Here is a 24,753-nt window from a genome sequence, read left to right as displayed (position 1 = left end):
ACGGGACGGACGGACGGACGCGAGACGGACGGACGGAGACGGACGGACGGACGGACGGACGCAGAGAGACGGACGGACGGACGCTTGAAAACGACGAGACGGACGGACGGACGCGAGGATGCAGACGGACGGACGGACGGACGAGACGGACGGAGACGGAGACGGACGACGGACGCAGACGGACGGACGCAGAGACGGACGGACGAGGGACGGACGTCGACGGACGCAGACGGACGGACGGACGGAGGCAGACGGGACGGACGGAGGCAGAGGGACGGACGGACGGACGACGGACGGAGAGGGGACGGACGGACGGACGGACGGACGGACGGGAGACGGACGGACGGACGGACGCGATCGAGGGAGACGGACGGACGGACGGACGAGGACGCAGAGACGGACGGACAGGGAGACGGACGGACGGACGCAGACGGAGACGGACGGACGAGACGGACGGACGGACGGACGAGGAGACGGACGGACGGACGCAGGGGACGACGGACGGACGGACGGACGCGAGACGGACGGACGGACGGAGAGGGAGACGGACGGACGACGGACGGAGACGGACGCACGGATGGACGACGGACGGACGGACGAGGACGGACGGACGGACGGACGCAGACGGACGGACGGACGGACGACGAGACGGACGGACGAGAGACGGACGGACGGACGGACGGGACGCGGAGAGAGACGGACGGACGCTAAGTGAACGGACGACCGGCGGAGAGACGCGGACGCAGGCAGACGGACACGGACACGCAGGCAGGACAGACGGACGGAGACGGACGGACGAGACGACGGACGCAGACGACGCAGGTAGGACGCAGAGACAGACGGAGACAGACACGGACGGAGAGAGAGACGGACGGAAAGGGACGGATGCGGACGGAGACGGAGGCAGACAGACGGAGGCACGGACGCAGAGAGACGGACAGACACACGGACAGATACGGACGGACAGACAGGACGGACGGACGGACGCAGACGAGACAGCCGGACACGAGGCGACGCAGGACGCACGCAGACGGCAGACGACGGACGGACGGACGCAGAGAGAGACGACGAGGAGAGACGCAGACGGACGGACGGAGGGCAGACGGACGGGACACGCGCAGAGATTTGACGGACGGACGCGCAGACGACGGACGCAGACGCAGACGGACGCAGAGGACGCGGACGGAGGGACGGACGGACGACGGACGCACGGCGGGCGCAGAGACGGAGCGGACGGACGCACGCAGAGACGGACGGACGGACGGACGCAGAGACGGACGGACGGACGACAGGACGCAGGACGGACGACGGACGCAGAGACGGACGGACGGGCAGGACAGACGGAGACGCAGAGGGACGGAGACGGAGGTGGACGCAGAGCGGACGACGGACGCAGAGAGACACGGCGGAGGACAGACGGACGCAGGCGGACGGCAGGCAGACGGACGGACGACGACGGACAGACAGACACGGACAGGGACGCAGAGACGGACGGACGACACGCAGAGCAGACAGACGCACGCAGGCGGAGACGGACGCAGAGAGACGGACGGACGGACGGACGGAGACGGACGGACACGCACGGGGGACACGCAGGAGACGGAGACACGGACGCAGACGGACAGGACGGACGGACACGCGGAGGCAGACAGACACGGACGCAGACGACGGACGGACGGACGGACGCAGACAGACGCAGGCAGGACGGACGCAGAGAGACAGACAGACAGGCAGACAGACGGACGGACGGGCAGGCAGACGGACGGACGGACGCAGGACAGACACGCAGAGCAGGCACGGACGGACGCACGGACGGACGGACGCAGGACGCAGAGACGGACGGAGGGACGGACGGACGCACGACGCAGAGGACGGACGGACGGACGAGACAGACGGACGGACGGACGCAGACACGGCGGACGCAGAGACGGACGGACGGACGGACGGACGGACGGACGGACGGAGACGGACGGACGGAGACGGACGGACGGACAGAGGGACAGGACACGGACGGACGCAGACACGGACACGGACAGACGGACGCAGACACGGACACGCAGACACGCGGACGGAGGACGCAGACGGGACGGAGGGGACGGAGGCAGAGGACGGAGGACAGGGACGAGACACGACAGGGACGGACGGACGGAGGGAGGACACGGACAGAGAGGGACAGACAGACAGACAGACAGACGGACGAGACGGACAGGGAGACAGACAGACGGACAGGACAGGGAGACGGACGGACAGGGACGGAGGCAGAGGGGACGGACAGACAGGGGGACACGGACGACGCAGGGGACGGACGGACGGACAGACAGACAGACAGAGAGGACGGACGGACGAGAGCAGACAGGACGGAGACACGGACAGGCAGACAGACGGAGACGGACGCAGGCAGGCAGACACGGACGGACGGGACGGACGCAGAGAGACGGACGGAGCTAATTGAAAGACCAGGCAGACGCACGCAGGCAGACGCACGCACGCAGGCAGGCAGGCAGACGTACGCACGCAGGCAGACGCACGCAGGTAGGCAGACATGCACGCAGGCAGACAGACAGGCACACACAGACAGACAGGCACACAGACAGATAGACAGACAGACAGGCACACAGACAGACAGACAGACAGCCACACAGACAGGCACGCAGGCAGACGCACGCACGCACGCAGGCAGACGCACGCACGCACGCAGGCAGACGCACGCACGCAGGCAGACAGGCACGCACGCAGACAGGCAGGCAGACACAGACAGACAGACAGACAGACAGACAGACAGACAGACAGGCAGGCAGGCAGACACGCAGGCAGGCAGACACGCAGGCAGACAGACACGCAGGCAGACAGACACGCAGGCAGACAGACACGCAGGCAGACAGACACGCAGGCAGACAGACACGCAGGCAGACAGACACGCAGGCAGACAGACACGCAGGCAGACAGACAGACAGGCAGACAGACACGCAGGCAGACAGACACGCAGGCAGACAGACACGCAGGCAGGCAGACACGCAGGCAGACAGACACGCAGGCAGGCAGACACGCAGGCAGGCAGACAGACACGCAGGCAGACAGACACGCAGGCAGACAGACACGCAGGCAGACAGACACGCAGGCAGACAGACACGCAGGCAGACAGACACGCAGGCAGACAGACACGCAGGCAGACAGACACGCAGGCAGACAGACAGACAGACAGACACGCAGGCAGACAGACAGACAGACAGACACGCAGGCAGACAGACAGACAGACACGCAGGCAGACAGACAGATAGACGCAGACAGACAGACAGACGCAGGCAGGCAGACAGACAGACGCAGGCAGACAGACAGACGCAGGCAGACAGACAGACGCAGGCAGACAGACAGACGCAGGCAGACAGACAGACAGACGCAGGCAGGCAGACAGACAGACGCAGGCAGGCAGACAGACAGACGCAGGCAGGCAGACAGACAGACAGACACGCAGGCAGACACGCAGGCAGGCAGGCAGGCAGGCAGACACGCACGCAGACAGACAGACACGCAGGCAGACAGACAGACACGCAGGCAGACAGACAGACACGCAGGCAGACAGACAGACACGCAGGCAGACAGACAGACACGCAGGCAGACAGACAGACACGCAGGCAGACAGACAGACACGCAGGCAGACAGACAGACACGCAGGCAGACAGACAGACGCAGGCAGACAGACAGACGCAGGCAGACAGACAGACAGACAGACACGCAGGCAGACAGACAGACAGACAGACAGACACGCAGGCAGGCAGACACGCAGGCAGACAGACAGACAGACATGCAGGCAGACAGGCAGGCAGGCAGACAGACAGACAGACAGACACGCAGGCAGGCAGACACGCAGGCAGGCAGACACGCAGGCAGGCAGACACGCAGGCAGACAGACACGCAGGCAGGCAGGCAGGCAGACAGACAGACAGACAGACACGCAGGCAGGCAGACAGACAGACAGACAGACAGGCACGCAGACAGACAGACAGGCACGCAGACAGACAGACAGGCACGCAGACAGACAGACACACACACAGGCAGACACACACACAGGCAGACACACACATACACACACACGCAGGCAGACACACACATACACACACACACAGGCAGACAGACAGACACACACACACACACACGCAGGCAGACACACACGCAGGCAGAAACACACACAGGCAGACAGGCAGACACACACACGCACACAGGCAGACACACACACGCACACAGGCAGACACACACACGCACACAGGCAGACACACACACACGCACACAGGCAGACACACACACGCACACAGGCAGACACACACACGCACACAGGCAGACACACACACGCACACAGGCAGACAGACACACGCGCAGGCAGACAGACACACGCGCAGGCAGACAGACACACGCGCAGGCAGACAGACACACGCGCAGGCAGACAGACACACGCGCAGGCAGACAGACACACGCGCAGGCAGACAGACACACGCGCAGGCAGACAGACGCACGCGCAGGCAGACAGACGCACGCGCAGGCAGACAGACGCACGCACGCAGGCAGACAGACGCACGCAGGCAGGCAGACAGACGCACGCAGGCAGACAGACACAGACGCACGCAGGCAGACAGACGCACGCAGGCAGACAGACGCACGCAGGCAGACAGACGCACGCAGGCAGACAGACGCACGCAGGCAGACAGACACAGACGCACGCAGGCAGACAGACGCACGCAGGCAGACAGACGCACGCAGGCAGACAGACACACGCACGCAGGCAGACAGACACACGCACGCAGGCAGACAGACACACGCACGCAGGCAGACAGACACACGCACGCAGGCAGACAGACACACGCAGGCAGGCAGACAGACACACGCACGCAGGCAGACACACGCACGCAGGCAGACACACGCAGGCAGACAGACACAGACACACGCAGGCAGACACACAGACACACGCAGGCAGACACACAGACACACGCAGGCAGACAGACACACGCAGGCAGGCCGACAGATACACGCAGGCAGACAGACACAGACACACGCAGGCAGACAGACACAGACACACGCAGGCAGACAGACAGACACACATGCAGGCAAACACACATGCAGACAGGCAGACAGACACACTCTCTTGACTTCTGAGGGGGATGCGAGAGTGTGCTTAGCTGAGGAAACACACCTCATCCTCCCAATGCCTAACTCTCTCACACACACACAGTGGCATCAGCAGTAGGTGTTTGCCCAGCGTCTGTTATCTGAAATTGAGTTTATTGTGAAATAGGAAAGTAGCTGTGACTCCTAGACCAGACAGAGCTAAGTGAAAGACCAGACCCTGCAGCTTTAATCCATGTACTGAATTCCAAAATGCGCTACACACGTTAGATCGTCCCCGTAAATGCTCTTTTCATTTCCCTCTGATGTTTTGAGGACAGAGAACACAAGGAATCGGGGGAAGAATTGAGAATCACCCTATAGCTATTACTCCTACACACACACACACACACACACACACACACACACACACACACAGAGCACACACATACACTGCATACTCACTAACACAACAATAGTAATGGGGAATACAGAAGAATAAATCTGAGGGACTGACTGAACGGCGCTCTCGCTCATAAACACACACACACACTGGAGGAGTAATGGGCTAGGTGCAGGCAGTATTTCACCCTACCAAACAGATCTATGCCCACACACACACACACACACACAAGGCGCTCTGTATTTGTGTGACTGACGTTGTAATGCGCGTTGTAAATCTACCAATAAGTAGATGGCGTGCATATAAATCGTCCAGTAAGGAGACTGTGTGCATATAAATCTACCAATGCGTAGTTGTAATGCGTGAGTCAGTAAGTGTTTAGTCCGAGCGTGGTTTAGTGTGTCGGGCCAGACTCGTATCACAGGTTTGAGGGATGGGGAGTATCACCAAACTACGCATCCAGGACAGATAAGACATCGGCCCAGACTATTGATGGCACCAAATGTTGTTTATTTTCATTTCCGTTAACTGTTACAAGGCTGTTACGTGATTCCGCTTGACAGGATTATGTTACGTATATGCATACACACATACACAACCACACACTGGTTGAACTCTAGGCCAAGGGGCACATGGGCAGGGGTTGATAGATCTGTTTATTTGGATCCCAGTAAGTTCTCGTTTAGTCTACTTAAGCATCTTCCATCACTTGGCTCTCTTTGTTGTTGACACGCCTCTCGCCAGGATCAAAGCAGTTTAGTGTCAGGCGTGAAGGTTGTGGGTTAGCTAGGGGGTAGAAGAAGGATGAGGGGGTGATGGGGTTCAGTCTTTCATTTCTGATTGCCCACTTTCCTTCCATTAAAATGTGTGTGCATTTATATAATCTGGACTATTCTGCCGTTGTTTCTGGAACCTATGTGAGTCCCGCACACACCAGCACAGTAGCAGTAGGAATTGAAGCCACTTAATTTAGGCCCTTAAGCCTTCCACCCCTCCTCCTTTCCTCCTCCTTTTAAGGGGCTTATGGGGATAAACAAAGTCAAATAAACGCCGGTTTGACATGTTTCCCAGGCTCTCCCTCTCTAAGTCATGTAGTTGATGGACGGCTATTAGCATGGCAGGTTGTTGAAGAGGAGGGAAAATGGCCTCAATGCCACCCTATATATTCCCTCGTAGTACACTTTTGACCAGAACCCTAAGTGGGGGAATGAAAGATGAAAAAGGAGGATGGTCCAGTCTCTGAAAGGAAAACAATAAATACTTGTTTTACAGTGCTGCAATTTCCTGACAAATGCACAGTGCCTTCAGAAAGTATTCACACCCCTTGAATTTTTCCACATTTTGTTGTTACAGCCCACATTTTCTTTGAGATTTTGTCACTCCTGCACAAAATGTCAAAGTGGAATTATGTTTTCAATGGTTTTTTATTTTATTATTATTCAAATTAATTCTGTAAAAAAAATATTTATATATGAAAAAGCTGTCAGTCAATAAGTATTCAACCCCTTTGTTATGGCACAGCTAAATAATTTCAGGAGTACAAATTTGCTTTAACAAGTCACATACGTTGCATGGACTCTGTTGTCACATCTCTAAAAATGATGTATTTGGGTGTTCTTGGAACTATTGTTCAGGTTTTTCTTTTGCCCCTGCAACTTCAGAAAGAGCATGAGCACACAGTATGAGTCTATTGCTGGTGTGGTAAGATTCTCAAAACCAAGTGAAATTGCAAAAAAAAGTGTCTGGTGACTGTAACATGCCATTTACAGTGCCTTCAGAAAGTTTTCACACCCCATTAATTTTTACACATTTATTTGTTATAGGCTGAATTTAAAATTGATTAAATTTGGATTTTTTTGTAACTATGCTGCACACAATACCCCATTTCATAGTGGAATTATGTTTTTAGACATTTTTACAAATTGATAAAAATGTTAAAGCTGAAATAACTAAGTATTCAACCCCTTTGTTATTGAAAGTCACTACAAAGATACAGGCGTCCTTCCTAGCTCAGTTGCCGGAGAGGAAGGAAACCGCCCAGGGATTTCACCTTGAGGCCAATGGTAACTTTAAAACAGTTACATCGTTTAATGGCTGTGATAGGAGAACTGAGGAAGGATCAACAACATTGTAGTTACTCCACAATACTAACCTAAATGACAGAGTGAAAAGATACACACGGGTACTATTGAGCGTGAAAAACCCAGCAGCGTTGCAGTTCTTCACACAAACTGGTTCGCCTGGCCAGACCTCATTCAAAGGCACTTACATTTCTGGGCTTGCCTATTCACCTGCTGAATGGCACACATACACAATTTTCTCAAGGCTTAAAAATCCTTCTAACACCTGTCTCCTCACCTTCATTTACACTGATTTGAAGTGGATTTAACAAGTGACATCAATAAGGGATCATAGCTTTCACCTGGATTCACCTGGTTAGTGTTTGTCATGGAAAGAGAAGGTGTTCTTCATGTTTTGAATTCTCACTGTATGTCTTGTGTGTAGCCCATGTTGCGGAGGAAAACAGTTGTTTGTTTGGTTTGTAGGTACAGTATGCTCTCTCTGTCTCAGCTCTCTCTGCCGATCTCTTCCTCTTTGTTTCTCTTTTTTGAAATATCAAAATACTGTATCACTTAAAGATGACTGATTTACTGTAACAGGTATGTCTTACAGTAGCAGGATCAGAGTTGCTCTTCTAACAGGGGGGATAGGCATGGGGAGAAGGATGAAGGGATAAGGATGAAGGGATAGGATGATAGATGAAGTGATAGGGATGACGGGATAAGGATGAAGGGATAGGGAGGATGAAGGGATAGGGATAAGGATGAAGGGATAGGGAAAAGGATGAAGGGATAGGCATAGGGATAAGGATGAAGGGATAGGGATAGGGAAAAGGATGAAGGGATAGGGAAAAGGATGAAGGATTTAAAAAATATATATATATTCACCTTTATTTAACCAGGTAGGCTAGTTGAGAACAAGTTCTCATTTGCAACTGCGACCTGGCCAAGATAAAGCATAGCAGTATGAACAGACAACACAGAGTTACACATGGAGTAAACAGTTAACAAGTCAATAACAAAGTAGGGGGAAAAAAGGGTAGTCTATATACATTGTGTGCAAAAGGCATGAGGAGGTAGGCGAATAATTACATTTTTGCAGATTAACACTGGAGTGATAAATGATCAGATGGTCATGTACAGGTAGAGATATTGGTGTGCAAAAGAGCAGAAAAGTAAATAAATAAAAACAGTATGGGGATGAGGTAGGTAAAATTGGGTGGGCTATTTACCGATAGACTATGTACAGCTGCAGCGATCGGTTAGCTGCTCAGATAGCAGATGTTTGAAGTTGGTGAGGGAGATAAGTCTCCAACTTCAGCGATTTTTGCAATTCGTTCCAGTCACAGGCAGCAGAGAACTGGAACGAAAGGCGGCCAAATGAGGTGTTGGCTTTAGGGATGATCAGTGAGATACACCTGCTGGAGCGCGTGCTACGGATGGGTGTTGCCATCGTGACCAGTGAACTGAGATAAGGCGGAGCTTTACCTAGCATGGACTTGTAGATGACCTGGAGCCAGTGGGTCTGGCGACGAATATGTAGCGAGGGCCAGCCGACTAGAGCATACAGGTCGCAGTGGTGGTTGGTATAAGGTGCTTTAGTGACAAAACGGATGGCACTGTGATAAACTGCATCCAGTTTGCTGAGTAGAGTGTTGGAAGCAATTTTGTAGATGACATCACCGAAGTCGAGGATCGGTAGGATAGTCAGTTTTACTAGGGTAAGTTTGGCGGCGTGAGTGAAGGAGGCTTTGTTGCGGAATAGAAAGCAGACTCTTGATTTGATTTTCGATTAGAGATGTTTGATATGAGTCTGGAAGGAGAGTTTACAGTCTAGCCAGACACCTAGGTACTTATAGATGTCCACATATTCAAGGTCGGAACCATCCAGGGTTGTGATGCTGGTCAGGCGTGCGGGTACAGGCAGCGAATGGTTGAAAAGCATGCATTTGGTTTCACTAGCGTTTAAGAGCAGTTGGAGGCCACGGAAGGAGTGTGTTGTATGGCATTGAAGCTCGTTTGGAGGTTAGATAGCACAGTGTCCAAGGACGGGCCGGAAGTATATAGAATGGTGTCGTCTGCGTAGAGGTGGATCAGGGAATCGCCCGCAGCAAGAGCAACATCATTGATATATACAGAGAAAAGAGTCGGCCCGAGGATTGAACCCTGTGGCACCCCCATAGAGACTGCCAGAGGACCGGACAGCATGCCCTCCGATTTGACACACTGAACTCTGTCTGCAAAGTAATTGGTGAACCAGGCAAGGCAGTCATCCGAAAAACCGAGGCTACTGAGTCTGCCGATAAGAATATGGTGATTGACAGAGTCGAAAGCCTTGGCAAGGTCGATGAAGACGGCTGCACAGTACTGTCTTTTATCGATGGCGGTTATGATATCGTTTAGTACCTTGAGCGTGGCTGAGGTGCACCCGTGACCGGCTCGGAAACCAGATTGCACAGCGGAGAAGGTACGGTGGGATTCGAGATGGTCAGTGACCTGTTTGTTGACTTGGCTTTCGAAGACCTTAGATAGGCAGGGCAGGATGGATATAGGTCTGTAACAGTTTGGGTCCAGGGTGTCTCCCCCTTTGAAGAGGGGATGACTGCGGCAGCTTTCAATCCTTGGGGATCTCAGACGATATGAAAGAGAGGTTGAACAGGCTGGTAATAGGGGTTGCGACAATGGCGGCGGATAGTTTCAGAAATAGAGGGTCCAGATTGTCAAGCCCAGCTGATTTGTACGGGTCCAGGTTTTGCAGCTCTTTCAGAACATCTGCTATCTGGATTTGGGTAAAGGATAACCTGGAGAGGCTTGGGAGAGTAGCTGCGGGGGGGGGGAGCTGTTGGCAGAGGTTGGAGTAGCCAGGCGGAAGGCATGGCCAGCCGTTGAGAAATGCTTGTTGAAGTTTTCGATAATCATGGATTTATCGGTGGTGACCGTGTTACCTAGCCTCAGTGCAGTGGGCAGCTGGGAGGAGGTGCTCTTGTTCTCCATGGACTTCAGTGTCCCAGAACTTTTTGGAGTTGGAGCTACAGGATGCAAACTTCTGCTTGAAGAAGCTGGCCTTTGCTTTCCTGACTGACTGCGTGTATTGGTTCCTGACTTCCCTGAACAGTTGCATATCGCGGGGACTATTCGATGCTATTGCAGTCCGCCACAGGATGTTTTTGTGCTGGTCGAGGGCAGTCAGGTCTGGAGTGAACCAAGTGCTATATCTGTTCTTAGTTCTGCATTTTTTGAACGGAGCATGCTTATCTAAAATGGTGAGGAAGTTACTTTTAAAGAATGACCAGGCATCCTCAACTGACGGGATGAGGTCAATGTCATTCCAGGATACCCAGGCCAGGTCGATTAGAAAGGTCTGCTCACAGAAGTGTTTTAGGGAGCGTTTGACAGTGATGAGGGGTGGTCGTTTAACTGCGGCTCCGTAGCGGATACAGGCAATGAGGCAGTGATCGCTGAGATCCTGGTTGAAGACAGCGGAGGTGTATTTGGAGGGCCAGTTGGTCAGGATGACGTCTATGAGGGTGCACTTGTTTACAGATTTAGGGTTGTACCTGGTGGGTTCCTTGATGATTTGTGTCAGATTGAGGGCATCTAGCTTAGATTGTAGGACTGCCGGGGTGTTAAGCATATCCCAGTTTAGGTCACCTAACAGAACAAACTCTAAAGCTAGATGGGGGGCGATCAATTCACAAATTGTGTCCAGGGCACAGCTGGGAGCCGAGGGGGACGGTAAAGCAGGCGGCAACAGTGAGAGACTTATTTCTGGAGAGTAATTTTCAAAATTAGTAGTTCGAACTGTTTGGGTATGGACCTGGAAAGTATGACATTACTTTGCAGGCTATCTCTGCAGAAGACTGCAACTCCTCCCCCTTTGGCAGTTCTATCTTGACGGAAGATGTTATAGTTGGGTATGGAAATCTCAGAATTTTTGGTGGCCTTCCTGAGCCAGGATTCAGACACGGCAAGGACATCAGGGTTAGCAGAGTGTGCTAAAGCAGTGAGTAAAACAAACTTCGGGAGGAGGCTTCTGATGTTGACATGCATGAAACCAAGGCTTTTTCGATCACAGAAGTCAACAAATGAGGGTGCCTGGGGACATGCAGGGCCTGGGTTTACCTCCACATCACCCGCGGAACAGAGGAGGAGTAGTATGAGGGTGCGGCTAAAGGCTATCAAAACTGGTCGCCTAGAGCGTTGGGGACAGAGAATAAAAGGAGCAGATTTCTGGGCATGGTAGAATATATTCAGGGCATAATGCGCAGACAGGGGTATGGTGGGGTGCGGGTACAGCGGAGGTAAGCACAGGCACTGGGTGATGATGAGAGAGGTTGTATCTAGGGAAAAGGATGAAGGGATAGGGAAAAGGATGAAGGGATAGGGAAAAGGATGAAGGGATAGGGTAAAGGACAAAGGGATAGGCATAGGGTAAAGGACGAAGAGATAGGCATAGGGAAAAGGACGAAGGGATAGGCATAGGGAAAAGGACGAAGGGATAGGCATAGGGAAAAGGACGAAGGGATAGGCATAGGGAAAAGGACGAAGGGATAGGCATAGGGAAAAGGACGAAGGGATAGGCATAGGGGAAAGGATAGGCATAGGGGAAAGGATAGGCATAGGGGAAAGGATAGGCATAGGGAAAAGGACGAAAGGATAGGCATAGGGGAAAGGATAGGCATAGGGGAAAGGATAGGCATAGGGGAAAGGATAGGCATAGGGGAAAGGATAGGCATAGGGAAAATAGGCATAGGGAAAAGGACGAAAGGATAGGGATGAGGATGAAGGGATGGGGATAAGGATGAAAGGATAGGCATAGGGAAAAGGATGAAAGGATAGGCATAGGGAAAAGGATGATAGGCATAGGGAAAAGGATGATAGGCATAGGGAAAAGGATGATGGGCATAGGGAAAAGGATGAAAGGATAGGCATAGGGGAAAGGGTAGAGGTATTTGGTATTTTATTAGCATCGCTAATAGCTGTTGTGATAGAAGCAGATACTTTTCCTGGGGTCCACACAATACATGAACCATTAAATAATTCTGAACATTAATAAACAACAACAGCTCAAGGACAGAACTACATCAATTTAAAATGTCACATGGCCTACATGTCAGTACATACACACAAAACCTAGCCATGAGGTTAAAGGAATTGTCTGCAGAGTTCCGAGAAAGGATTGTGTCAAGGCACAGCTCTGGGAAAGGGACCAAAAACCTTCTGCAGCATGAAGGTCCCCAAGTACACGGTGGTCATCATTCTTAAATGGAAGACGTTTTGAACCACCAAGACTCTTCCTAGAGCTGGCCACCTGGCCAAACTGAGTAATCGGGGGGGAGAAGGGCCTTGGTCAGGGAGGTGACCAAGAACCCAATGGTTACTGACAGCTCCAGAATTCCTCTGTGAAGATGGGAGAACCTTCCAGAAGGACCACCATCTATGCAGCACTCCACCAACTAGGCCTTTATGGCAGAGTGGCCAGACGGAAGCCACTCCTCTGTAAAAGGCACATAACAGCCTGCTTGGAGTTTGTCAAAAGGCACCTAAAGGACTCTCAGATCATGAGAAACAAGATTCTCTGTTCTGATGAAACCAAGATTAAACTCTTTGGCCTGAATGCCAAGCGTCATGTCTGGAGGGAAAGATGAACAGAGCAAAGTACAGAGATCTTTGAAATCCTGCTCCAGAGACTGAGGTTGAAGATTCACCTTCCAACAGGATATCAACCCTAAACACACAGCCAAGACGACGCTGGAGTGGCTTCGGGACAAGTCTCTGAATGTCTTTAAGTGGTCCAGCCAAAGCCCGGACTTGAACACAATCGAACATCTCTGGAGAGACCTGCAAATAGCCGTGCAGCCTCGCACCCCATCCAACCTGACAGAGCTTGAGAAGATCTCAAATCAAATGTTATTGGTCACATACGCATGGTTAGCAGATGTTAATGCGAGTGTAGCAAAATGCTTTTGCTTCTAGGTCCGACCGTGCAGTAATATCTCAAAAGTAATCCAACAAATTCACAACAACTACCTTATACACACAAATGTAAAGGGATGAATAAGAATGTGTACATATAAATATATGGATGCGCGATGGCCGTGTGGCATAGGCAAGATGCAGTAGAAGGTATAGAAAACAGTAAATACATATGCGATGAGTAATGTAGGATATGTAAACGTTATTAAAGTGCCGTTATTTAAAGTGACGAGTGATACATTTATTAAATGTATTAGTGGCCAGAGAGTTGAGTCAGTATGTTGATGTTTTTCAACCTCTCGGTCCCAGCTTTTTGATGCACCTGTACTGACCTCGCCTTCTGGATGATAGTGGAGTGAACAGGCAGTGGCTCGGATGGTTGTTGTCCTTGATGATCTTTTTAGCCTTCCTGTGATATCGGGTGCTGTAGGCGTCCTGGAAGGCAGGTAGTTTGCCCCCAGTGATGTGTTGTGCAGACCTCACCACCCTCTGGAGAGCCTTGCGGTTGTGGGTGAAGCAGTTGCAATACCAAGCGGTGATACAGCCCGACAGGATGCTCTCGATTGTGCATCTGTAAAAGTTTGAGTGTTTTAGGCGATAAGCCTAGATGGCCAGATCTGCAGAGAAGAATGGGATAAACTCCCCAAATACGGATGTGCCAAGCTTGTAGCGTCATACCCAAGAAGACTCGAGGCTGTAATCGCTGCCAAAGTTGCTTCATCAAAGTACTGAGTAAAGTGTCTGAATACTTATGTAAATGTGCTATTTAATTTGTTAATCTTTGCAAATGTATTACAAATATCTATAAACCTGTTTTTGCTTTATCATGGGGTATTGTGTGTAGATTGATGAGGGGGAAAAACATTTAAATCAATTTTAGAATAAGGCTGTAATTTAACTGTGGGAAAAGGGGTTTGAATACTTTCCCAAGACACTGTAGATATTCCTCTTGCCCAGATGGGATAGGGTAGTGTGCAGTGCGATGCCGATTTCATAGTCTGTGGATCTATTGGATGGACGGGACGGTATATCCCGAGAGAGCCATGATTCCATGAAACAGAGTATGTTACAGGCCCTGATGTCTTTCTTGAAGGAGATCCTCACCCTGAGCTTGTCTACTTTATTGTCCAGAGACTGAATATTAGCCCTCCGATTACAGTGAAGAACGAGACCTGCCTCTGTTCTGGGCCAGCTATAGTTTTTCTAGGTCCATATTTGCAGCACCTGCCCATATGACTGGGCAATAATTAAGATAATATAAAACTAGAACCTGCAGGACTTACTTTGTTGAGTGTTGTGTCAAAAAAGCAGAGCATCTCTTTTTTTTTTACAGATACTCTTCACAACCATTGAATCAAAGTTTTCAATCCAAGGTAACACCAAGTAATTTAGTGCCCTCAACTTGCTCAACAGCCACATTATACATTATCAAATTTAGCTGAGGTCTACAACTTGTACCAAATACAATGCTCTTAGTTTTGGAGATGTTCAGAACTAGTTTATTACTAGCCACCTATTCTAAAACTGACTACAACTCTCTGTTTAGGGTTGCAGTTATATCACTAGCTGTGGTTGCTGATGCATATCGGCTTGAATCATCAGCATACATAGACACACATGCTTTGTTGATTGCCAGTGGCAGGTCATTGGTAAAAACAGAAAAGAGTAGAGGACCAGTAGAGCTACCCTGCGGTACACCACATTTGACATGTTTGACATTAGAGAAGCCTCCATTAAAGAAAACCCTCTGTGTTATATTATATAGATAGCTATGAGTCCACAATATGGCAGAGGTTGAAAAGCCATAACCTGTTGTTGAAAAAACATGTGTGTTATGATCAATAGAATCTAAGGCTGCACTGAAATCTAACAGGACAGTTCCCACAATCATCTTTGTTTCAATTTCTTTAAACCAATCATCAGTCCTTTGTGTAAGTGCAGTACACGTTGAGTGCCCCTCTCTATAAACATTCTGAAAGTCTGTTAATTTGTTTGCCGAGAAATCGCATTGTATGCACAAACACTACAGTCTAAATATTTTGTCAGGTATATTCAGTTCTTTTTTCCCCCTTAAAAGGCGAGATAAGTGTAGCTGGTTCAGACTAAATGTTCTCTACTTCTGTCTGGCATACTGAACTACTGATGACCAGAGACCAGACTGGCTGCTTTGATCCTGGAATAAAACAGTCTACAGATCAGACACTCTGTCTACCCTTCCTTTCCTTTAACACTATCCCTCTCCCTCCATCCCTCTCCTTCGACCTGGAGGGAAGCCAAAGTAACGGCAGAGCACCCTTTACTGGTTTTAACAGCCAACTAATCAGCTTGCTACCGACTCTTAGCAAACTTTGGGTAAAAAGGTTTTTAGAAGTAAGTCAATAGCATTTCTAGCGGTGTGAACGGTGTATCTGTGTTGCTGTTACAGAGACGGGAAGACTGTATTAAATGAGTCAGCAGAAAGACTCCAACCAGCCAGTCAGTCTGTTATCTCTCTAAGCTCTGTCAACAAACACACATCCTCTGGGACGCACGCTGACTGACTGCTCATACTGACTCTGACTCTGAGAGACAGAGAGGCTGGACCAAGGAGACCGAGAGAAGGGGGTGAGGGAGGGAGGAATCACAGCTGACTTCACACTTTAGAGAGAGTGACATCTTGTTCAAATCAAATCAAATGTATTTATATAGCCCTTCTTACATCAGCAGATATCTCAAAGTCCTGTACAGAAACCCAGCCTAAAACCCCAAACAGCAAGCAATGCAGGTGTAGAAGCACGGTGGCTAGGCAAAACTCCCTAGAAAGGCCAAAACCTAGGAAGAAACCTTTTGAGGAACCAGGCTATGAGGGGTGGCCAGTCCTCTTCCGTCTGTGACGGGTGGAGATTATAACAGAACATGGCCAAGATGTTCAAATGTTCATAAATGACCAGCATGGTCAAATAATAGTAATCACAGTGGTTGTCGAGGGTGCAAAAGGTCAGCACGGCCAGGTGGACTGGAGACAGCAAGGAGTCATCAAGCCTGGTAGTCTTGAGGCTAGGTCCTCCGAGAGAGAGAGAGAGCGAAAGAGAGAATTAGAGAGGGCATACTTAAATTCACACAAGACACCGGATAGGACAGGAGAAATACTCCAAATATAACAGACTAACCCTAGCCCCCTGACACATAAACTACTGCAGCATAAATACTGGAGGCTGAGACAGGAGGGGTCAGGAGACACTGTGGCCCCATCCGATGATACCCCCGGACAGGGCCAGACAGGAAGGATATAACCCCACCCACTTTGCCAAAGGACAGCCCCCACACCACTAGAGGAATATCTTCAACCACCAATTTACCATCCTGAGACAAGGCCGAGTATAGCCCACAAAGATCTCCGTCACGAGACAACCCAAGGGGGGGCACCAACCCAGACAGGAAGATCACGTCAGTGACTCAACCCACTCAAGTGAGTTGTCACTAACGTGGTCTTCTTGTCTGGGTTGTTCTACCTCTTCAATTGCATCTCCTGATCAATGTCGGACAAATTATCAATCTGTTGTTTTAAACAAGAATTTATGTGCTTTGAGTATTGTTAATTTTATTTTCTGTTATTTCTCATGTCTGTGTGCGTCTTTGTGTCTCTCTCAGGACGTGGAGATCAGGTCGAACGCAGCTCTCTACCTCCCCCAGATCAGTGACCTGCTGAACCGCGTGCCCCGTCAGATGCTGCTGCTACTGAAGACCAACGATCTTCTCAGAGGCATTGAGACCACTCTGCAGACCAGAGCCGCCTCCTCCTCCTTCATCAACATGTCCCGATGCTGCACCAGGGCTCTAGCCAGGTAGACCCTGACCTCTAACCCCTAACCCTATTCCTGCAGACCAGAGCCTGCTTCTCCTCCATCATGTCCCGAAGCTGCACCAGAGATGTAGCCAGGGAGACCCTGACCTCTAACCCCTGAAATCTAACCCCTAGCCCTAACCCTGCAGACCAGAGGGTTCCAGTCACTCTGTGACAGTCCTGCTGCTCTGTCCACCACATGCACCACTAATCTATGTGCATCCCCTTAGACAAGCAACACAGACACATGCTTTGACACACACATTTGTATCACATTAGTTTCAGTAATCATTATTTAAGCTTTAGGAAAATGTAAACATTTCTTACTTGCGGTCCTTCCCCCTCCTCACTCTCTTCCTTCCTCCCTCACAGCTCCTCTCTGAATGTCTGTGTGTGTAATTGGCTTGCTGAATGCTGTGATTATATTGTACTTTCAGTGGCAGTCAGCAGTGGCCATATTGATTCAGTCTTACCATTGTAATGAACAACTCCATGATTGTCTCTGAGAAAAATCATTAGAACAGAGAGGAGGGGAGGGTGCTGGATGCCTCCGGGGGGAAAAAAAGGGGATGAGAGGGGTGGAGGAGAGGAGATGAAATATGAGAAGGGTGGAAAGGAGGAGCAAGGAGAGTGGAAAAAAGGAGGAGAAAGGGGAGGCTAGATGAGGAAAAGAGAGGTGCAATGGAGAAGAGGGGGAGGCAGTGAGATGTGAAATTCAGTGTTTTGCTCCAGCAGCTCTCTATTAAATCTAAGCAGTAGTAGAACACAAAATGCAGATCTACAGGGAATTAGATGGGGAATATTGGGCTTAATTGAGCTTGCCTGGCTCAAAAATAGTGGCGAAAGTGCAAACCCTGCCCATTTGCTCTGGCCCTCCAGGCAGATTCAATCGGACGCTCAGAGTATTTGAAAGAAAACAAATATAACAAGAGAGAGACTTTGCGATGGCTTTCCCTGTGCTGTGTAATTGGTTGGGAGAGGAGGAATGATGGCTTAGACACGATGTCCCTTCAACTCTTTCCTCAAGGAGAACACATTGTCCTACCACAGGGCAGGCCGCACACACCAGAGAGAGCTGTCTGGTACAGCAGAGTCGATGTCTCCCCAGTCTGTGCTGTGACAACACTACAGTGTGGTGGAGGATGATCCTTCTAAAACATTCAGTAGTCAGTCATGTTACAATCTCACCATGGTGTTATGCAGTGACTAACGCAACACTGGGATTCCTGGTGAGTCCCAGTATTCCACTGTTATACTGTACTGCGCTGTCTCATCATATTTCTCCTTTTCTTTTTTTAGGGGGTAGATCAGCTTTAATATTGCAGATACATTGTAGATTCCATCATTGTAATTGTCTGCATCACTTCCAGTCCCCCATATATATATTTTTCAAATACACAATTGAAGTCGGAAGTTTACATATACCTCAGCCAACTACATTTAAACTCAGTTTTTCACAATTCCTGACATTTAATCCTAGTAAAATTCCCTGTCTTAGGTCAGTTAGGATCACCACTTTATTTTAAGAATGTGAAATGGCAGAATACTAGTAGTGATTTATTTAAGCTTTTATTTCTTTCATCACATTCCCAGTGGGTCATAATTTTACATACACTCAATTAGTATTTGGTAGCATTGCCTTTAAATTGTTTCACTTGGGTCAAACATTTCAGGTAGCCTTCCACAAGCTTCCCACAATAAGTTTGGAGCATTTTGGCCCATTCCTCCTGACAGAGCTGGTGTAACTGAGTCAGGTTTGTAGGCATCCTTGCTCGCAAACACTTTTTCTATGGGATTGAGGTCAGGGCTTTGTGATGGCCACTCGTATACCTTGATTTGGTTGTCCTTAAGCCATAACTTTGGAAGTATGCTTGGGGTCATTGTCCATTTGGAAGACCCATTTGCGACCAAGCTTTAACTTTCTGACTGATGTCTTGAGATGTTGCTTCAATATATCCACATCATTTTCCATCCTCATGATGCCATCTATTTTGTGAAGTGCACCAGTCCATCCTGCAGCAAAGCACCCCCACAACATGATACTGCCAACCCTGTGCTTCACGGTTGGGATGGTGTTCCTCCAAACATAATGATGGTCATTATGGCCAAACAGTTCTATTTTTGTTTCATCAGACCAGAGGACACTTCTCCAAAAAAGTACGACCTTTGTCCCCATGTGCAGTTGCAAACCGTAGTCTTTGGAGCAGTGGCTTCTTCCTTCCTTTCAGGTTATGTCAATATGAGACAAATTTTACTGTGGATATGGATACTTTTGTACCTGTTTCCTCCAGCATCTTCACAAGGTCCTTTGCTGTTGTTCTGGGATTGATTTGCACTTTACGCACCAAAGTACTTCCATTTCTAGGAGACAGAACGCGTCTCCTTCCTGAGCGGTATGACGGCTGCGTGGTCCCATGGTGTTTATACTTGTGTACTATTGTTTGTACAGATGAACGTGGTACCTTCAGGATGTACCAGACTTGTAGAGGTCTTGGCTTGAATTATTTTGATTTTCCCATGTCAAGCAAAGAGGCACTGAGTTTGAAGGTAGGCCTTGAAATACATCCACAGGTACACCTCCAATTGACTCAAATGATGTCAATTAGCGTATCAGAAACTTCTAAAGCCATTTTTTTAGTTTCTGGAATTCTCCAAGCTGTTTAAAGGCACAGTAAACTTAGTGCATTTAAACTTCTGACCCACTGGAATTGTGATACAGTGAAGTAATCTGTCTGTTAAAAATTGTTGGGAAAATTACTTGTATCATGCACAAAGTAGATGTCCTAACCTACTTGCCAAAACTAGTTTGTTAACAAGAAATTTGTGGAGTGGTTGAAAAACGTGTTTTAATGACTCCAACCTAAGTGTATGTAAACCTCCGACTTCAACTGTGTGATTACAAGCTCAAAATGTCTAGAAACAAAGTGCTTTCTTCTGAAATTCGTCAATCTATTCTTGTTCTGAGAAATGAAGGCTATTCCATGCGAGAAATTGCCAAGAAACTGAAGATCTCGTACAACGCTGTGTACTACTCCCTTCACAGAACAGTGCAAACTGGCTCGAACCAGAATAGATAGAGGAGTGTGAGGCCACGGTGCACAACTGAGCAAGAGGACAAGTACATTAGTGTCTAGTTTGAGAAACAGTCGCCTCAAGTTCTCGACTGGCAGCTGCATTAAATAGTACCCACAAAACACCAGTCTCAACATTAATAGTGAAGATGCGACTCCGGGATGCTGGCCTTCTAGGCAGAGTTCCTCTGTCCGGTGTCTGTGTTCTTTTGCCAGCATCTTGCTCAGTTGTGCACCGGGGCCTCCCACTCCTATTTTGTTTAGGGACAGTTTGCGCTGTTCTGTGAAGGGAGTAGTACACGGCGTTGTACATTAACAATATCTACACTGTATTTCTGATCAATTTGATGTTATTTTAATGGACACAAAATGTGCTTTTCTTAACAAGGACATTTCTAAGTGACCCCAAACTTTTGAACGATAGTGTATATACATATCTTTTTTAAATATATTTTCCTTTATTACTTTCTAACCCTACCACCCCTCCCCTAATTGGAATAAACTAGTGAACAACAATGCGTAGGCCTCTACTTCTAGTTCATACATACTATTTTCATTTTATGGACAAAGTCTATTTTACTATAGTTCTATTTTGTTTGATTTTACTCCTGTCCTTCCTCTCCCTTCAACCTCTCCCATCCATCCAGTTTGATTTCTATTTGCCATATCTTTAAAACTGTGGTCTTTCACAAATGTTCTTAACCCATATACGTTTTACGGACACAGTATGTTTTACACTAGTTATCTTGCTATTATTTGTTGCTAGTAGTCCCAACCTTCAGCTCCATTCAACCCCTCCCAGCTATCTCACCACCATCCATATTGGATTTTGTCCTCTTTCTTTCTGTCCCCATCCATCCCTCCCTCTCTCTAATTCTCTCCCTTTCGCGCTCTCTCTCGCTCTCACTCTCCACCCCTCTCTATCTCTCTCTCTCTCCCCCTTTCTTCATCTCCCCCTTCATCTCCCCCATAACTTGCTGGTTCCTAAGATTACATCACACCTTGTTTCCTGTCAGGCACAAGCGGAGCAAGGCGCAGTCGAGGGCACGGCGTCTCCAGATCACCATGTCGGAGTCTCTGACCCTTTGGCAAATCAGCCTGTACGAACTGTTCCTGTGGGTCAAGGGCTCAACGCTAGGAGGCTGGGTCGGTTCACTGCTCAGCTGTCTACACTACACACACTGATCAGAGAAAAGAGGCAACGACACAGACACGCCTTAAGACACACACACAGGCAGACAGATGGACACATACACACTTATGGGCGTACGCATGCACACACACTTAGTGTACACACATCACACTACGGCGTACACAAATAGGGCCTTTGGGATGCAGAGTCATGAAGACACACCAACCAAACTTGACACAAATGCATACACACAAACACACACACAGTTGACACACACACACGCACAGTCAGGCAATCCGCTCCAAATGCACGGAGACAGTTTAACCACTGTATAAACCGATGGATAGACAGAGGTAAAACGCAAAAATATAAACGCAACATACAACAATTTCAAAGATTTTACTGAGTTACAGTTCATATAAGGAAATCAGTCAATTGAAATGAATTCATTAGACCCTCATCTATGGATTTCACATAACTGGGCAGGGGCGCAGCAATGGGTGAGCCAGGCCTTGCTAATCAGAATGAGTTTTCCCCACAAAAGGGAGTTATTATTGGCACATTTAGTTCACATTAGGTGACAACTCAATCAATTGAAGATCCAAATTTGATGTTGAACTGACATCTGTGCCCAGTGAAATCAGTTAAAGCCACTCACTGTACATAAATGGCAACAACAGTTTGTATTTATTCATGACTACTGTATGTACTGTAAATGTGCAGTGATGCAGAATGAAGTGTCATATTTTTGTTCAGAAATGGATGAACTGTTTTCCACATTTACATTCCTCTGCTTTTCTCTGTTTATTTCCTCTTCCCCCTTGATTCTGCAACAATTCCACTCTCCCTCTTTCTTCACCTCTCTCTCTTCTACCCCTCTCTCCCTCTTCTATCTCTCTCTTATCTCCTCAGAACATTACTGTTACTGTCCAGCTTTTTGTAACCACTGGTTTCTCTAGCAAATTATTAAATTTACTGTAATTGAATTTTACCTTGACCGTTGTCAACATACAGTTCCAAGACTGTATGTTTAGCATTGGTATTGCTATCATTTTATTATACGGATTTACATTTTTTGTCATCTTCGAATATGTTTTAGTTTGTTGATTATTCTGTGAATTCTTTTATTTATCCTATTTATTGCTGTTGTTGGAGGTGTGGAGGAGAGAGGAGTTATTGTTCACTCATAATGAGTTTGCATGGGGAATGGAAATAAATGGAAATAATCCCAATTGAACACACACACTGCTCTCTCTCTGTTTTAGCTTCATTGTCTGTTCTGCAATGCATTGTATTTTGGGGGGGGGGGATTCTTGTCATTAAAAACACCAACTAAACAATTTGGACAATGCTGTGGGGGGGGGGGGGGGGCAGAGTTATGTAAATAAATTATGTATTATTATTATTATGTAAAATCTGTATTTTGTACAGCAACTGAGTTAATACATGTTATAATCACCTTACATCTCTGAGTCTTTCTGGATACGTCTCTAAGAGCTTTGGACACCTGATTGTACAATATTGGCTCATTAAGCTTGAAACAATTCTTAAAGTTCTGTCAAATTGATTGTTGATCATTGTTAAAAAGCCATTTTCAAGTCTCCATAGATTTTCAAGCCGATTTACGTCAAAACTGTAACCAGGCAACTCGGGAACATTCAATGTCATCTTGGTAAGCAACTCCAGTGTATATTTGGCCTTGTGTTTTAGGTTATTTTCCTGCTGAAAGGTGAATTTGTGTCTGTATCTGTTGGAAAGGAGACTGAACTAGGATTTTGCCTGTGCTTAGCTTTATTCCGTTTCTTTTTATCCTAAAAATCTCCCTAATTCTTGCTGATGACAGTAACTTTTTTAAAGTCACTGTTGTCCTCATGGTGAAATCCCTGAGCGATTTCCTCTCCGGCAACTGAGTTAGGAAGGACACCTGTATCTTTGTAGTGACTAAGTGTATTGCTACACTATCCAAAGTGTTATTAATAACTTTACCATGCTCAAAGGGATATTCAATGTCTGCTTTTAAAATTGTTACCCATCTACCAATAGGTGCACTTCTTTGCAAGGCATTGGAAAAGCTCCCTGGTCTTTGTGGTTGAATCTGGGTTTGAAATTAATGTAGGAGAATATAACACATTAGACCTGGTAAAAGAGCCTGAGACAGCAATGGGGTCAAAATGTAGAACCCAGTTCCTACGTTTTAATATAAAAATAGATTTTATCAAACAAAACTATGATAGATTTTATATGATGATAAATCATATGATAAATCAGAGCAAGATTACTGAATGTAAGTTCATTATTTACCTTCAGAGGTGAATGTATCAAACCAGTTACCGTGGTAAGTGTTTTGTTGTTGTGTACTCTCCTCAAACCATAGCCTGGTATTTTTTTTCTATAATTGCTACTGTAAATTGGACACTGCAGTTAGATTAACAAGAATTTAAGATTTCTGCCCATATAAGACATGTCTGTGTCCCGGAAAGTTGGCTGTTGTATACAATGTTTTCTAGTCACATTATTGCATATTGAGCAACAAAAGTCCTGGTTTAGGGACACCGATCCTGTAGAGGTTACTAAACACTATTATTGCACACAGTCCATGCAACTTAATATGTGACATTATTACTCCTGAACTTATTTAGGCTTGCCATAACAAAGGGTTTGGATACTTATTTACTCAAGGCATTTCAGCTTTTCATTTTTAATTCATTTGTAAAAAATAAAAAAAAAAAAAACATGAAATGATGCAGTATTGTGTGCAGGACAGTGGCACAAAACTTTATCAATTTTAAATTCAGGATGTAACACAACAAAATGTGAAAAGATGAATGGGGTGTGAATACATTCTGAATGCACTGTAAATGGCATGTTATAGTCACCAAATACTTTTTTTTGCGATTTCACTTGGTTTTGAGAAACTTAACCCACCAGCAATAGACTTACTCATGCTCGTTCTGCAATTGCAGGGGCACAGAAGAAACCTGAACAAAGGCTCCAAGAAACCCCAAATACATCATTTTTTAGAGATATGACAAATGCAAAATTGTCTTAACATTTCAACTGTAATTTTCTGATTTGTTTAAACGATTTAATTAAATAATGTTAGTTCACAATGCAGATAATGGTATTGCAGTTCCATACACCTTACTGTTGATCCCCACCCACTAGGCAAAGATGGTAATTAATGCCAGTTTTAG

At 47.9% G+C, this 24,753-nt stretch overlaps 1 protein-coding gene across 1 annotated transcript in view; it reads left to right on the top strand.

The window, feature by feature from the left end:
• adck1 (aarF domain containing kinase 1) overlaps positions 1-22,802 on the top strand; it is a 179,502-nt gene extending 156,700 nt beyond the window's left edge. The window contains exons 10-11 of the mRNA XM_029687485.2: positions 17,164-17,357; positions 21,444-22,802. Of these exons, the coding sequence (XP_029543345.1) occupies positions 17,164-17,357; positions 21,444-21,612 (363 nt within the window). The 3' untranslated portion in view covers positions 21,613-22,802. The remainder of the gene's footprint in view (positions 1-17,163; positions 17,358-21,443) is intronic.
• Positions 22,803-24,753: the final 1,951 nt, after the last annotated feature.

Source organism: Oncorhynchus nerka, linkage group LG18 (assembly GCF_034236695.1).
Source record: "Oncorhynchus nerka isolate Pitt River linkage group LG18, Oner_Uvic_2.0, whole genome shotgun sequence".
Classification (NCBI taxonomy): domain Eukaryota; kingdom Metazoa; phylum Chordata; class Actinopteri; order Salmoniformes; family Salmonidae; genus Oncorhynchus; species Oncorhynchus nerka.
The sequence above is the reverse complement of the archived record's forward strand: the minus strand, read 5'-3'. Positions and strand labels throughout refer to the sequence as shown.